Genomic DNA, 17,692 nt, shown 5'->3' with positions numbered 1-17,692 from the left:
TTTCCAGGTAAAGAAGAACATTTCTGCATATTTTAAGGATGCATAGTGTCCCTATATATATATGTAAGGATAAATCTATTGCTAAGCCAGATGTATTTGAGAAAAAAACTGTAGGTCTGTTACATGTGCCAGTTTCTAGCATGTAACTTTGATTCAATAGTTAATTCAGATTTACAGGAGTGGAAGAAGCAAATCCACCTTAGATATTTCAAATATTCTTATATGTTTTAGCTTTTTAGCTTGCTGCTTTTTTTTTAACTGTGCTAGAATAATTTAAAGCTATATAGTAGCCTGTGCCACATGAACTTAGATAATTAGAAGGTATTTTGCCATTTGTTTTTTATTTATGAAGATTTTGGGCTACAGGCTTTCAGTAAAACCAACTATAAATTATTATTATAATTACAAACTATAAATAAATAGTCTTTAAAAGTTTGATTAAAACTGTAGCTTTATGGTAGTGGAGACTTGGCACAACACGTACTCATCAGTGAGACGTAGCTGATATTTCATTTGCTTCTAATAATATCAAATTGATCATAGAGTCTTGTAAGAGCAAGGCAGTGGATCGAGGTAAAGACAGTTTCTCTTTCCTGTTACTAAATGTGATTAAAAGCTGATTCTGAATTAGTGGCTAGCGTGGGAGGAGGAGAGTGAAATGCAGTAACATCTAGCGCTGCAAAACTATTGGCTTTTGGATTCTCTAAGACGGTGCACATAATAATACTACTACTCATAGTAGTAATAGATCTTTCTGCTCTGATAGAGCACTGGTTACCAGAAGTTTAGTTTTCATGGACGTATAAAAACTGTGGGAGGAAACTATTCAGGAGATTCTGCAGTGTTAGCAGAGCCCTGGTAGATGGGAAGAGATTAGGAGAATGGTAGCTAAGTGTGGTTTTCAGGGACCCTGAGAACTGTAACAACATACTTTTTCCCGTCTCTCCTTGTTGCCTGCTGTGCCTTTCTCTTCATTTAGTTCTTTTCTATGATTCCTCTGTGCTATTATGAGTTCGCCCTGCTTCTTTACCTCAAGTGCCATGCGGTCCTTACTCGGTATCATACCTTTATCGTATTCCATAGTCTTCTTGGCACCTGTTCTGTATCTTTACCCTCCCAGACTCTTGTACATTTATGGTTTTCACCCCCAGCCACCCCTCTGCGCCTTGCCAGCAGAGCAACCACAGAAACACAAGTTCAGTGTACCTGTTGTAAACGTTTATGTTTATGTAAACATTTTAAATAATTTCAAGCATTGCTTTGTATAAACATGAGTCTCCTGTAACTCAGCCTTTCTAGCCACAGCTTCAAGTAAAAGAAAAGCAATAAAAACTTAAAACAAACTGAAGCATTTAATTTTCCGTGCTGAGATATGTATACAAAGCAATTGCGATGCCTTAGACTGAAAGTTGCACCAGACAGAAAGATCATTCAAACAGCTGTCTGAAGGAAGACTGAAACTGTGTATGGAACTGAAAACGCAAAATAAGCGGTTCAATATATAAGGCGATTTTTCTGGAAAGGCTGAATTGCCAAAAAATAAGCTAAGAAGGTAAAAATGTTTGAACTGCCCCAGTATAGCCTGCTACTAGGGTGATTTCATCATTCATTAAGTCATTCTTATACTCACTAAAGTTAATTAAAAATACGGCTATTTAGGACGGTAAATGATAATGATAGTTTTATTTGTAATGGTTTAAATTTATACGTTTTCTTCATTGTTCATTCAAAACACAAATTTAAACCCTCACTAGCAAAACAGAAACATATCATTTTACCGAAATAATGGAATGTAAATAAATATTGCGCTCTGTCTCTTAGTTCAGCATTTTTTTGCAATGCCTAAATGGGTTTGCATAAGACTTTTTTTAAAATTGTGTTTGTACAAATATCAAACTGTTTCCAGTCCTTGTTTGGAATAGTGTTTAATCAGATTTAAAATGGTAAATGTTCTTAGTAAGGTTATATAATTTCACTCAAGCATGTAAAGTGAACCGTCTTCATAAGATGGTTCATAAGACAGGCAATTTAAGAAACTCAGAAAATTGTGGCATATTATACCAAAAGCCCCAAAATTTTAATAATGAAATTTCAGTGAAACACATGTAAAATAAACCAAATCTGTGTTATATACTGTGATCCTTACATTCATCAGTATGTACTGATGGGCTTGTGCACAGTTAGCAATACAAAGGAACTCATGGTAGCCAGCTCTTGGTGCTAATCTGCATATTGCTAGTGTTTTAAAACTAGCTCTTTATAGTTTTATAAGAATTATACCCCTCAACAACACTTTCACTTTATGGAAAGACTTTGTAATGTTGCGAAAGGTGAATTAATTTTTTTTTTTAAGAGGGAGAAGTCAGATACACTGATATACTAAGAATTCTGCTTTTAAACAAGATAATGTATGTTTCCCCCTCTTACCGTAAATACTGCATGATATCTGATGCGGGTTATTGTTTTACACGGATTTTTCATGTTCTCCACATTTTACTTAAATTTCTTGATTTATCCAATGAAATCATTAAAACCAGAATGGCTTGGTTAAATGGGTTACAGATTGTCATGCTCACCCTTTGGATACCTAAAAAATCAACTACTACTTTTGTATTCAAAGTCTTCTCATATACATACTTTATTTCCTTAGTATTTATCAAAATTGCTTGCTTTCTTGCTCCAGTGTAGTGTAGTTAAATCAGCTACAGTTTACGATAGAAGGATATCCATGGCTAGTATTTGTTGATTTGTTAGGTGTTGGAGAAGTTATGCACTGTAATCTTACTTTGTGGTAAGCCAAAAGATTTTGTTTTCCTTGCTGGCAATGGAGTTAACTTCAGGTAGACAGCTGTGTTTGCTAATTTCACCTCTGAAAGCTGCACCTCTCAAGTATTATGAAGTTCCTAAAAAATGTAATATAAAAATAGAAGACACAATTTCTTCCACGTAGCATCACCCACTGAGGTATGTAGCTTGGGAATTGCTGTAAAAGCCTTATAAATTTAAGAGCTGGGGAAATGAGTGTAAAGCAGTACAAATGACAAAACAGCTGGATTCACAGGTGGAGATTCTGAATAGTTTCCTCCCTCAATAGCACTTCTGCAGTTACATTCTGATGAAAGATAAGCAGTAAATTAATTCCCATTAAAAAAAAAAAGGCAGAATACACTGTCTAGCAACTATATAAAGGATGGTAAACAATTTTATAGATACACATGAATTATTATAGTCTTGAGGATTAGAAGACTAAAAGAAGAAAAGGAGTACAGTAAATGCGTGGCAAATTTAGGGATACAGTAAATAATTCAACATGATTTACACGCTGCTCCATCCAGTGTACTGCATGGAGCAGGATTCCTGTAAGTAATTGGTAAAGAGACCTGTAGCCTACACTTGTAAGGAGTTTAAAGTCATGTGCCACATCTTGAGGATCAAGTTCTGTCATGGGTGTCTCTTTTACATCCTTCATATTCTATTAGTAAAAGCAGCTGAGCATCAGTAATGACCTATATTCTGCCCCTGACAGATTGTGAGATTTTTGCCTGCACATAGACATGGCTTTAAATCAGTGGCAATTCAGTGATTAGGTATTAAAAAATGTAGCCTTATATTACTTTTTGAATGATTGATACAGATGTCCCATGTTTAAAAGTTTAGGGTGGGTTTGTTTATTTTTCAGTTTGAAGATTAGTGCTGAGTTATAATATGCCTTTCCCAAATGCATTAGCAATATTTAAGTTGAATTTAATTGAAAATTTTGATCAAAGTAAGTCTAAAAACCTTAAAAAAAAGTTTACTGAATAGATTTTAGTGCAGTTAACATAGTAAGAGGTGATATAATTTCAAAAAACCTAAAACTATACAGATCTTTATGTACTACTGTGCTTGAGATCATTGCTCAGCTACAAACTGCATTGCCTGGGCACCCGATGCGGATCCGGTGTGCTCAGCCTAAGATTTGGAGGAGGCTCCTCTACCTCGGAAAATTTCTAAATGCTGCTGCTCTGCAATACATCTGAAATTAATTTGGCACAATGTTGTCAGTGCTTCACTGTATGAGGCCACCAGAAAATATTGACATCTTAACAATTATCGTAATAGTTAATTATCTTGATAAGATCAAATCTTACCTATTGGGTTTGATTTTGTTTGTTTACTACTTAATATTAGTATGGAGTAACCCTGAAGGACACTCATTTTTATCCACTGAATGAAGAGAAGATGGATGTTATTATCCACATCAGTGGATCATGTTTCAATTTATGATTTTTCTTGCGTCTTGCAATCATGTGGATTATAGTAATAAAGCCAGGATACATTTTCTCGTACTTTTCCGACTCATCAGCAGTGCAGTGGAAATCTAATTATAGGTTTGCTGTGATGATTTCCGTTCTGAAGGGAGTTTGAAATGAGTTACATAAACAGAACTATGTAAGTTGAGTGTGAAAACAAGTAAATAAAGGAAATAATGATTAATATGTCAATATGTAGATTGCGATCTGATGTTAGAGTGATAGCTAATACAAAAACTTGGTCCAAAAACCATAACTGCTCATGCTGATGAATACTCACAATGTATTTTGATCTTCTTGGCAAGGCTACTGTGCAGTTGTTTGGCGGGGGTGTGCTGTCTCTGGTCCCAGAGCTAGTTCAGGCAGTGCCAGAGCTGCGAAGCCCTCACGCTGATGTAGTGGCAGTCCCATAACCGGGCAGCTGATGGTACTTCATCCTCAGGTTAGGTGCTCCTCAGGTCTGATGCAGCTGGGAAGCTCTGCAAGCCATTCAGGAACAAACTGCTGGAAGAGGAGGTGCCTTTCTGTATCCATCCGGCTGTCCCCAGAAGTCACTGCCTGCTTCTGGCCTGGACGGAGCCTCCCTTTGCTCTGTTCACCCTACTGGAAACCCCCACTTGGAGGTAGGGATCACACCTGGTTTTAGTGACAGAGAAACTGTGCCACTCCAGAATGCTATCTGTGCTACTTGCTTACCAAAGTGCAAAACCCAGGGTCTTCAATTCAACTTCTAGGTGATTTCCATAGTTGCCAAGAAATATGTACATATACAGAGTTGTTCTCTGCTTTGCTTTTGTGTGAGGTGCATCTAGCTCAGATGTACACAGACATCATCTGAGGAATCCCAATTCTGAACTTTCATTTGAATGAAGATCTTGAAAAGTGTGTTATTTCTTGAACACCATCTGTGCAGAGGAAGCTTTATGCAACGCAGACAGCAAAAATGTAGTATATGCATCATCAGGTATTTTGAGGATCCAGTGGCAGCTCTACAGTCGTTTGAGTTGTTGTTGATTCCTATGGACCATTCCTTTCAGGAGGTACACTGGACTGTTCATATATTTGTCAATAAATTACAAAATTCATGAGTACATCTACTGAGTATTGTTTAATGAGTGTACATTTTAATTAACAAACCTATATTTCCTCTAAGTTGTCAAACATGTTTCCTGAAGATCTGGGTCCTGTCAGCTTACCTGCATTTCGGTCTTGTTTGTACATTGTTCATTTTAGCTATGGCCATTATGAATAATCATCTCAAATAGCCAAATCCAAGCTATTTCAGTAGGCATTGATTTGGAGTATTGTTCTTCATGATAAAGTTCTTGGATCCATCGGTTCAGTCTGCCTGGGCAGAATAAAATTTTTAGGGAGTTGAGAGCTGGGAAGTGACCTCAGTCAGCAGTTCAGCTTCGATTTTGTGCTCTTTTAGAGACTACCAATTCAACCAGATCTCCCACCTTCAAAACTTCTGTGAGAAAATCTTCTGTGGCATTTTAAGTCGATAACTGCTAGAGTTCTGCATATTAATTCTGTGTTTGTTTCCTAGTTGGGCTCCAGGACCACATTTAATTCTGGGGAAACGCACCCAGAGCTCTGTTATCTGACAATTCTCCTCCCTTTCCAGCTGTCTCTACTAAAAAAGCTAGGAGTAGGAAAGTTTTGCAGATGTTAGTCACAGCACTTGGCAATAACCTCGCTGAATGAAATGAGACAGCTTTTGTTCACAGCTCCTTTCCTCTGCTTCGTCCTTTACGACAGTACTGTTGCACTTTGGTCATCCCTGTTCTAGTCTCAGACTGATGAAATTTTCCAAGAAATCAGTTTTGGGGTACCAGGCTATTATGCTTTTAGAGAAGCCCATCATCCCCCTTTCTGGGGGCTGCATGATGCATTCAGATTAACCAACCAACAGTCTCTGAATAATTAATAGAAAACCTGATGGAGACTTGGTGCTATTCAGAACCACGAGAAAGGTCAATTTATGATGCTGGCTACTGCTAGACATGACATAAAAGAACCATAAGTTAAAAGGATCTGTAGCATATGTAGCAGAACAATTCTGTTTCTTTCCTAAATTCATCAATGTGTAAAATGACTTTTCCATTAGTTGCATCTGACTGAAGTACCCCAGCCTGGTCTTCACACTCTCCCTCATCTCCAGGAAATATGAAAATACTGACGTTTCTAAAGCAGGCACGTTCATTATTTTTCAGGAGTGGGCTGTATCTTCAGATGCTCGGTTCGGTCCCCTGATTCTGCCCAGTCCTTGACATCTGCCTTTGCCCGTTCTGTTTTAAAATTTAGAGATTCAGACAATTTATTTTTAATTCTTGTTTAGTGAACGATTTTTTAAAATGGTTTTTACTCTTCATGTAAGTCTATTCTTGTCCTGCAAGAGGAGCGAGCATAATCTTCGTGGAAGACTACCGCCTTTTGCACCCTTATTTTGCTGTTACATATACATATGCCATCTCGAGGCTGCAAAGGCTTGTTCAGGCTGACCTTTATAATTTTTTGTTTGCTTTCACAGAGTGTTTGTAAGAGTTCATCATAACTGTTTATAGCAGTCCTAAACTCTCTATTAAGTAAAATTTCAACAAGTGACTGTCCTAGTTTTAGGGTTGCTTCTTACTGGGGACTCTGAGTTCAATTACCTTTTTAGACATTCTTTATCAATTTTGATACTGTTTTCTCCTGACCATTACCTCTTGACTACCTGAGGCTAAAACAGATCTGTTTAAAAAATACATTATTCTTTAAAATGTTTAAACACATATTAATCAAACTGTCATTACAGCACGTGGTATTTCATACCAAACAGATATTAATTTTTTGTGAGATTGCATGTTTAGCATTTGCATTCCCTAACCGAGCCATTTCTGGAAAATGGGAATAATATCCAAAAACAATATGTAATTTTATTCCAGCATACACAAACAAATCTATGCCAACCTCGAATCACAGATATAACTGTTCTGTTTCACAATTTCTGATGCTTTAAATGCATTTAATTTATGGCCTTTTATTCTGTTTTTGCCCTCGTTTGACCTTGTGTCATGCAGTACTCTGGGTTTTTTTGTATTTTTCCATACCTTCACGCTCTCCAGGTATACACTTCTTTGTTGATTCAGTTCTTACATTTTAAGAATAACCAACTGAGCACTTAAATTTCAGCTAAATTGAAGTTCTCATTCAAAGCTGGTGTGGCAATTAAATAAATCTTGTATAGGGCAGCCAATATGAATAATTCTTATTTATTTATTTTTGTATTGTGGCCCCTACAGCACCAGTGCATTAAGGCTGTGTTTGGGCAAGCTTCTTGAGCACGTTTACCTGTGCGACATTGGACTCTGGTAGTTGCTCTGCCTTTGTTGAAAGCTCTGTACCTGTTACCTGCTCCTACTCTTTTCTATTCTTACATGTTAGTTATGAAAACTTACAGTAATCACTGAAACAGGAGTTAACCTGGGGTTTTTTTGTTATCAGTAGCCTTGAAGCACATTTCTGCCAGCTCTTGTCGTCCATACCCAAGCTGTTCGATGAGGGCTAGAGCAGGCGAACGGTGTTTCTTAATGGCTCTGTTGTTCCCTGATCCTCACGTCCCATTAGAGCACCCCCACCCCCAAGGTACGCACTCCCGAGGATGTCCTCAGCACATGAAAGACAGAATTATTTTATAACCTCATTTCTTCAGTCTTAAAAATGTGGTTTCTTTTTTTATGCGTTGTTTATATTGGAGCTAGGGCCTGTCTTCTCATCTGCACATTTCTGATTTGCTGTTCTTGATTGATTTGGGCATCAGGAAGATTAAATAGTAACTTAGATTTTTCATATTCTTTGACTGTTCTCCCTCAGGAGAAAGAGTCTCAGAACACTGTGTCTGTATAGACTTACATAAATGGAAACCCTATATATTCTAAGTGGATTTTTTTCCTGTTAGTACTAATGCATTTACGTTTTCTTTCTCATGTTCGGTTTTTTAAATAAAAGTCTGTGCCCCCTGAGGGGTGAACTTATATTTTCTAATTTTTATAAGCCTCTTCTCACACTGGTATTGTCTGTAAACACTTGAATCCTTCAGGACCAAAGAATGGAACTCAGTGTCAGTAAACAAATCACGTTTATGGCTTCCTAAGTGTTTACACAATGACAAAAATCAAGCCCCCAGGGAATCATATTGTAAAAAGGAACAGTTGGTTTAAATTAGGTTTCCATGTGAAATATAGCTACTTTTTATGGATGTTGTGGGAACATAAACTGGAAAGAAAATCTGTACACTCATAAACTGAAGGTTTGATTTTTATTTGTTTAAATAGAAACAGAATCATTCACTAAGTTAATTTCTGATTCTGGCATTAATTAACCACTGAACAGAAGTTGGTAGTAGGGTCACCCTTAGGAAGGTGGGGGTATTTTGTTGACTTCATTTGTGATCTTGCAAACAGATAATGTGAATAATTTTAAATGTTCAGTGCATGTAGGAATTAGCAAGTGTGTACAATAAATACAACTACCAGGTTTGTGAAATTAAGTGAAAATAAGAATGTCAATAAAATTTCCAACTAATCAACTTTCACTGTTGATGTTGTAAGAACAAGGGTTATTCAGAGTGAGGCTGAGATTTGTAAGGTATGTTAATGAGAATTTACACGGCAGATCTCTCTGGCAGCTTTAAAAATCAGCGCTACCTTCTTCCGCAGCCTGAATGCATATTCAGAATATCTTATATTAAGATACAGTATTTTTTTGTTTAATACAAGTATTTCTAGAGTAGCTGATGGTTTAAATGTTGTAATGTATGTCTGTGTGTAAGGTGTGATTGCAATGCATATGTGATTTGGCTGTGAGTGTGTAAGTAGACTTTTGACTGATACCCTCCTGATGGAAGGAAACCAAAAAAACCCCACATTATCCATCAAGTGACATTGCTTTAGCTGACTGTACTGTCTGTTTTATTTTACAAGGTGAGCTTGTGGGTTACCTGGCTGATCCTGACTGCAGGTTCTATGGAGGAGAAACGAGAAGTCTTCTCATATTTAGTACATGTGGCGAAATGCTGCTGGAATATGGGCAACTACAATGCTGTCATGGAATTTCTGGCAGGACTGAGGTACTGGCAGCTCTTTTTTAAAATGGCTTTTCAGTGATAGATTGCACTGCAGCTTCTGTTAAGCAGATGTCTCTGGAGAACAATGGACTAAACAGAAATCCATGGCTAAACCACATCATCTCACCCTGTGACTTTCTAGTAATCCCTTTTGGAAAAATGAAGCATGCTAAAGCTGGTTGGCTTTTTTTTTCAAAATGCTCTGGAGACACCATTAGTTTTCCTGGTACACGCTAAATATCTTACATTAGAAAATATACTTTTTTTTTTAAACAGAAATTTTTAAAATGTGAAAAGAAGAGGGGAAAGTAGTTGTGGTTTAGATGTAGTCAACTAAAACTAATGTAACTTGAGGTTGGAGTTTCCAGAACATGAATGAAACACCCCCAAAAAAACCCAAACAAAAAAAGAACCAACCAACCCACCAACCAAAAAAACCACACATACAATAAAAAAAACCCAAAAAAACAAAAACAACAAAAGAAAACCCAACCAAAACAACAGAAAACCCCAACAAATCCAAACAGCTAAACCTTTTGTTTTAAGCCCTCCAATTTACTTACACTGACTGATGCTGGGATCTGATACTGTCATAGTCTTATATAGCCAGACCTGCAGTGCCTCCTGGAGAAGGGTGGAGTATGGGATTAAAGGCAGTTTGCCGCTAGCTTTCCTACAGAATTGCAGGTTCGTACAGGACTGGGTGAGCAGGAGAGCAGTGCCTTCGCCCTGGCAGTGCAGGGGGCACCAAACTGCAGTGAACAGGGAAGAGTTAAGATCAGATTTCCCCCCTCTTCGCTCTGATCCTCCTTGTGCGTTGTGTTTGTGTAGCAAAGCTTTAAAGTGTTTGTATTGTCGCTCTTTGTGGTTTGGTAAGGATTCTCACTGGGCTGTTTGTTTACATTTTGGGTATATAAAACCCGTTGGAAACACTCATAGACACAGGGAGTCTCTCTGAGCTGAACGCATCTACTCTCTCTAAGCCATGTAAGTTGTGAGGGAAAATGCGAAGCAAATTAAGGGCGTAATTTTACCTCTAAATGCATCTGCACAGCACAAGGGAAAGAGAGGAGAGGAAGGCTAGTGCTGATTAGCAGTGTTTCCTGGACAGGGACAGAAAGTGGAGTTAAGGACGTTCTGCTGTTAGCATTTCTGCAGACCTTCTGGTATGTCTGGGGCCAGGGCTGGGTAGAAGGGCCGTACCATTGCACAGACATACAGCTCAGAAGGTGAGAGACGTCCCAGCAGTACTTGCAGTCCTTGGGGAGCATCAGGAGCTATTTCTGTTTGAAATCAAAGATTCTTTTCACCTACAGCATTACGTTGGTGCCCGAGAGCTGGAACATGGTCCTGATTTGTTTATTTCCGTGAAAAGAAATACTTTATTGTGTGAGTGAAATGAGGAGAAAAAAAATTATTGTAATTCATTTTAAATATATTTAATAAAAACCCACTTTTGCTAAGTTTATGGATTGTTCATAATACAACTAAAGGAATTTGTAATAAGCCATCTGGTTTACCTTTACGCCATTTCCTTAGTCTTTTCTTATTTCTCCCAGGCCCGTATAAATTTAAGGCAATGACACAATGAAAGTGTTAGAAAAGCTGCTTGTATGTCATGCAGCGGGGCTTTTATTAAAATGCCGAATGTTACTCCAGTAGATCAGACTGCTTGTTTCTCCTTTTTAGATTTGTTCGTTAATAATTCAAAGGTGGGTAAATGGTCCACCAACCAGAATTTTCATAAAAATAATGACCTTGATTTCATTAATTCATTTCTGAGTAATGATGATAATTTCCTCTATTACATAAATGTTGTGTTGAATGTAAATGGTTTTTAATTTTTTTATAAATGTTGTGATCTTTTTTTGCAATAGGTCAAGAAAAGTTTTAAAAATGTGGCAATTTATGGACCAGTCTGATATTGAAACCATGCGAAGTCTGAAAGATGCTATGGCACAACATGAGTCATCATCTGAATACAAGAAAGTGGTCAACCGGGCACTCAATATTCCAGGCTGTAAAGTTGTTCCTTTCTGTGGTGTATTTTTAAAAGAGCTTTGTGAAGTTTTGGATGGAGCATCAAGCCTCCTCAGACTCTGTCCACGATACAACTCCCAGGATGAAACACTAGAGGTAAAGGAGATTGATATTCTAAGAAGTTATGTTCATAGCCACCCAGTGCTTTTTTTAATATTATCTGATTTTATATAATTTATTGTTTTATACGAAGGCATCATCTAATTAAAGTTCTCTAAACCAGGCTTTTACCAGACTGTTCAGTTACATGGACCTCAATTTAATTCCCATGGTTACTGCAGCAGTTTAGGTTTCTTTGTTTATACCTAGTTCAGTGTTGGACTACTGAGAAGTTAAAGTTAGTACCAAAAGATCATGGGTAAAGTAAGTATGTAAATCCTTAAAGTTGTAACTATTTCCTGTTAAATGCTCTGACCTTCCACTTAACTCATTAGGAGTGGGAAGGTTTTCAGTTCCTGAAAAATGGAATTCAGAAGCTCAGTAGATGAAGCTTTTCCTCGACGAAAAGAAGCAATTCGAGTTTTATCATTTTGGTTTTAAAAGAAAAATGCCCTCGTTACATGAAAACATTAAGACTGAGGCTTTTAAAAAGTTTGCAGGAGTCATTGTAACTTATGTTACTTGATTTATGCAGTGATTTGGTCTGTTTAGGATAGGAAGTAGGTACAAAATCCCATTAGAAGCTAATAGGAAATACATGCTAAATATTCTTCATTCTTGTACAAATTTCTCCAGTGAGAAGCAGATGACACAATATTCTATTTCTGACTATACTAATGTTTCAGATGTCTCTAGTTTGTTTCAGATTACAGTGGACAAGATAATTTCTTGCAACGAGTAGGCCAAGATGGTTTAAATAATCCAGAAAAAGAATCAACAGCAAACAGTATCTTTCAAACTATTCGGAGCTGCAATCGCAGTTTGGAATCTGAAGAGGGTGAAGACAATTTTAGTGAAGGGAGCAATTCAAGAAAAAACTCTTTCAAGGACAAAAACCGCTACCAGTAGGTCTCATTTTATTTTCTTTCGTCACCTGTTTATTTCACATTTTTAATCCTTCATTTCCTTTTACCAAGGCTCGCTTTTGGAAATAAGGGCAACTTTAGCATCTTCCTTTGTATTTATCCTCTTCCAGTTCAGAACTTTCCTCCCCTGGAGCTATGTAGAGTATCTGATATTCAGATGCTTGGAAACTCTCTGTATAGTTATATTTTCCCTCATGATATAATTACTTCCTCTCACGATAAGGGTAAATCCTTTTCGTCTTACACATAGAGCTTTAAAAATCCACAGTTACGATTACAATTTTGATCTGTGGTGACAGGAATAGCAGCAGGACATATCTGTTATCAGAGTTCAGAACATTATATTCTGCACGCTTGGGCAGCGTTCTGTCCCCTTCAAAACAAAGGTTATTTATTATCTTCAAAAGACCTCTTCTTTTAAGGACATGTTCATGCGAGGCTTTTAGATTATGTCCAGGAACCATTTGTTGGTCAGCACAGATTCTGAATTTTCAGGTTGCTCTAGTCCTGCTGTTTTGCATAGAAGTTTACTCAATTGCACCCTGTGGAAAAGCCCAGTGTTCAGTAAACACAGATTTTCACCTCAAAGACGTGGTATATTCTATACTGTTCACCAGCAGAGTTGAAGACATCACTTAATCTTCTAGAATGTTGCTTTTCTGTGAAGTTGCAGCCCATATAGTCATAGGTGGGACAGCTTTATACTAAGTAACCGTGTTAGAGTAACTGCACATTAAGTAGCAGAACTGTACTGTTCAGAGGTGAAGTGCTGTAAAATTACGTGAGGGCTTCCATAAAAGAGCATCCTTAGGTCACTGCTTGAGGGTTTTTTTTTTTGATAATGTGTATTAGAAATATCCATATGTTCAGAAGTATCCAACGTATTTCAGCTACTTACACATAAAATCTAATAAGTGGCTGCCTGAGAAGGAACAACCATCTTCCTGTTTTAAATGCATTTATTTCATTAACATGCATTTCTAAATTTTATTTCAAATAAATAATCATTATTTCCTGAAAGAATGGTTTCTAATAGAATTATTCACATCTGGCTTTAGTTGCTTCTGGAAAGTGGAGCAGCAGATTAAGCCAAGAAAGACAGTCCAACTTCTCTGTCCATTTATGCTGTCCCTTGACTTACTTCAGTTCCATTGCTTTCTTCCAGGTATAATAGTCATTAATTAATATGCTTTAAAATCAGCTTGCAACTCACAGTCACAATCAACATTTCGTTTGGATTAACAAAGTAGAATTTCAATACAAAAGAACAACAGAGGGAAAATAAAGTTCTCTGTTATGTGTTTATGGAATCAGTTCTTGGTAAATTAGTTATTTATGCTTTATGTTTCAATATAATCTAGCAAGTTCCACTTTAATTAAAGTAAGAATTAAATGCAAAAATGACACAGAAATGTAAGTTTAAAATTTAAATGAACAAAACTGCAGATAGATAATTGAAGTTAAGTTTCCTGATTCAGGCTACTAGCTACTCAGTTATTAGTATCTATAGTTCAGGTGCAGCAAGTACCGATTTTAACAGTATAATGACTTGTAGAAAAATATCCCTGGAAGTATTGAGTTAGCTCAAGTACCTCATAGGCTTTTGAAATTCCTTATTCACCTGCCACGTCTTTCTTGAGCGTTCAGAGAGCTGGGAAAGGCACAGGAGCAAGCGAGCGCAGAGGCAGAAGGGCCATATTCTGTTGGAGGCTGCAGTGTTTGGTTTACTTTTAATGCTATGAACAACTAAAGAGTTCTAAAGAAGCAGCTTTAGGTCTCTTTCTTGTGAGATCTAAGTCATATTTGCATACAGCATTACAAAATCCAAATTATATAATAATTATGTATTACCTGATAATTGTAGTATTGTGGTCAAAGGGCAGGTAAAATACAGTGTATAACATGTTTCTCATTGCTTTAAAACTGCAAGGAAGATTTTAAATTAGTTTACCTTTTGCTGATTTAGATTAGTATTGTGGAACATGAACCCACCAAAGCTGATAGGTTAGTCTGATTTGAAGAAAATAAAATCAGTGGGCAGTAGGTATAATTACTTTCCCAGTGGTGTTAGCAGATAAACTTCATCGCTCTGTAATCGGTGACCTGTTTAATCACCCTGAATTTCCGTACACATCAGATCAATATCAAACTTTAGTTTTTATTAGAAATCTGTCTTGACAGTTCTCAAATAAATAAAGGTAGGAAAAGACAAAAAATTGCAAGTTTGAAATACAGTTTTTATAGAATGGTTAATCAAATGACCTGTTAAGATACTTTAAACTTTGATACATTGCTTTATTAGCCTGGTCTCATCTTTGCTTTTAAGCTTTCCTAATTGCAGTAAATACCTCTTAAAATAATAGGGGGGAACCTCAAGTTTTTCCCTTTTTGTATCCCATGGAATTTTCCCCTCTCAAACTGCAATCAGTTTTAATGTTTTCTTTATCCTTTGTTTTCATTTCCTTGCATCTCAGTGCAACCCGGGTAAAGAAAGTCTCTGATTCAAATCGAGCTCTGTAAGTGTGTTCTCAATATTGATCGCTGTGCCGCTTTTGGCAGCTCGTGGCAGAGGCTGTATTTCTGTACATGACTACGTGTGTGTGCTTGGCTTATCTGCTTCTTGTACCTTTTGATCTGCAGCATGCCAGTGTTACCAAACGTGAAATAAGGCATAAACAAAGCTCTGCCATTTCTGTCTCCGCTATACTAGACTCCTCCAGTCACGCGCATCTAGTTTCAGAATACATTTTCTAGCAATTTTGCAGAGACATTTGATTGTTTTGAGAGCATGGGGGAGAAACAGCTGCTTTAGTTGTTAGTTTAATTTTAAAATCTTAATCTTGTATAATGCAGGTAAATATTTTAATGTACACGTGTCTGGGAAGACTCTGTTTAGACAGTTTATTCCGGCTTAGTTATAATGCATGACCTTTATTTTTAGGAAGATTTTTTAAAGGAAATAGAGCTACCGTTAAGGCTGATAGAGTTATTCTGCCTTTTTTTTTGGTCAGTCCCCTCACCACAAGCAATAAATCCTTACCCTGTTGGCCACTTTTAGCTAAATTTGGAGGTGAGGTAGAGGTCTCACTTATTAATACATTCATAAAGGAATCATTAGAATTGATGTATGGAATAAAGGAAAAATTCAAATTAATTAGTGTCCTGGGGAGAGGAGAGTTTGAGGAAGAGCTAATGGTTATCTGTGCTGATTAGCTTAGGGAGCTAGTACATGGGACTTGTTCCAAGTCACAACATGAATGCTCTTTTGCTCAGCTGGTAGAACATGGGCAGGAGCGGAGAGTACTCTGCTAATATGAAGGGGAAGCACTGAGGGTATTAGGACAAGATGCCTCAAAGAATATTCAGAGGAAGATGTTTTGCATTTTATTGTCCGGATATGCTTAGGAAAATGTGCTTCATTAGTTCTGCTGTACACGGAACAGTTTGGTCTTTTTTGTTGACATTAAAGCAGTGTCAAAATATTGAAAATTTGCTCATTCGTATATGTTAGAAGCTTCTGTAGGGAAGAAATTTTATTTCAGCTACCTCATTTATTAGTTCAGTATTGTTGCTCTGTATCTACTGTTTCCAATTATGGTAAAATATTTTAAAAATTTTGATAGCTGTGTACAAATTTCATGTTAATATTTTGCTTAAGTAAAATTAAATTTTCAAATGGAAAGTATCCGATAAAGTTCTTGCTGCATTGTTATGAGGAAGGCATGTATTTTAACCACTATTTTACAAGCGTTAATCAGAGAATTATGCAATGTGAAAGGTCTGCACATTAAATCAATAATAGAACAGAGATTAGAGGACCTGCCTTCAATCCACTACGTCCTAACAGTTTCCACATATGGTACTTGATATTTCAACTGAAGCAATCTTATGCTGTGGATTTAGAAACTGGACTTACCTGGCTTTAGATGAAACTGAAGTATTTTATTGTTAATGTAATGCTTTGAAAGTTCTAAGAAAATATAATTATATTTTAATTAATTGTATTATAATTAATTGTAGCAGCATCTATTAATTAAAAAATGCAATAACGTGAATTGTAATACTGTAAAAACTGCAGATGTTGCTGTAAGTCTAAATTATATAGTGGCATTAGTATTCTTTTTATTGAAACTGCAGCATAAAAAATATTCGTCAAACAGCATAAATCAGTACCTGTATCACTAAATATAAGTCTCTCGTCTTTGTTCACTTACAGATTTATAATTGGAGATCTTTCAGATTCTGAAAGCGATATATTTGAGCAGGTGAAGGACTGGGACACAAACTCAACAGAAGAGCAACAAAAGGCTTTCTGCCACGGGATCGAACTCATTCCCTGGTACGTGTTATCCATCAGGGCTGATGTCCATCAGTTCATGCAACAAGGGGCAACCGTCATTCATTATGACCAGGAGACACATCTCTCAGCGCGTTGCTTTCTTCAACTTCAGCCTGACAACAGTACTTTGACTTGGACAAAACCCACAACGGTTGGCCCTGCCAATGCTAAGGCAAAACTGAGTGTTCTGGGTAGTACTGCTGAGCTGGGTAAATACCAGTTTCTTGGAAATACTGGATTGGTGGAAGGTTTTTTGGACTTGTTTTCAACCAAGGCTGTATATATGGGACACTCTGGCATTGATATGCACACTGTGTGTGTTCAGAATAAACTTTGTAATATGTCCCTTGAAGAAAATGGTATAACACTACTTTATGGACTTCAGACTACTGATAATAAGTTGCTGCACTTTGTTGCTCCAAAATATACTGCCAGAATGCTATATGATGGATTGCTGGAATTGACTAGAGCGGTAAGAAAAATGAGGAGATTCCCTGATCAAAGACTACAGTGGCTACGGAAACAGTATGTCAGCCTTTACCAGGTAAAAGATGCTGTGATTTTGTGTAAGAAAAGTTAAAAATTGTTAACAGTGTAATGTAATGCAATTAGTCTCTATAATAAGAAAGCTAAGATTAAAAACGAGTGCCAAATCTCCAACTTTGTAACACAGCTTAAATCAGTGAGATCTGATTCTCCACATGATGTTCTGTCAAGCCTTGCATGTTTTTAATACACTGGAGTTAAATCTTTTTTATTATGAAGCTCTTCATATGTTTGGAGTTTTGGAATAAGTGTTTTATTAAAGAGAGAGCAATGGCTGTACTTGAAAAGGGTGCTGAAATACCGAGTGAAGAGAGTTAGGGCCAAAAAAAACCCCCAAAAT

The 17,692-nt window shown here is 36.9% G+C and overlaps 1 protein-coding gene across 3 annotated transcripts in view; it reads left to right on the top strand.

Moving 5' to 3' along the window:
* The window catches only part of PLCE1 (phospholipase C epsilon 1), a 142,557-nt gene that overhangs the window by 85,607 nt on the left and 39,258 nt on the right, over nucleotides 1–17,692 (top strand). For all 3 annotated transcript variants that reach the window (XM_075108114.1, XM_075108115.1, XM_075108113.1), the window contains exons 4-7: nucleotides 9,260–9,405; nucleotides 11,280–11,538; nucleotides 12,238–12,446; nucleotides 16,684–17,350. In XM_075108114.1, the coding sequence (XP_074964215.1) occupies nucleotides 9,260–9,405; nucleotides 11,280–11,538; nucleotides 12,238–12,446; nucleotides 16,684–17,350 (1,281 nt within the window). The remainder of the gene's footprint in view (nucleotides 1–9,259; nucleotides 9,406–11,279; nucleotides 11,539–12,237; nucleotides 12,447–16,683; nucleotides 17,351–17,692) is intronic.

The sequence above is a fragment of the Phalacrocorax aristotelis genome, chromosome 12 (genome assembly GCF_949628215.1).
Source record: "Phalacrocorax aristotelis chromosome 12, bGulAri2.1, whole genome shotgun sequence".
In the NCBI taxonomy this organism is placed as follows: Eukaryota; Metazoa; Chordata; class Aves; order Suliformes; family Phalacrocoracidae; genus Phalacrocorax; species Phalacrocorax aristotelis.
The sequence above is the reverse complement of the archived record's forward strand: the minus strand, read 5'-3'. Positions and strand labels throughout refer to the sequence as shown.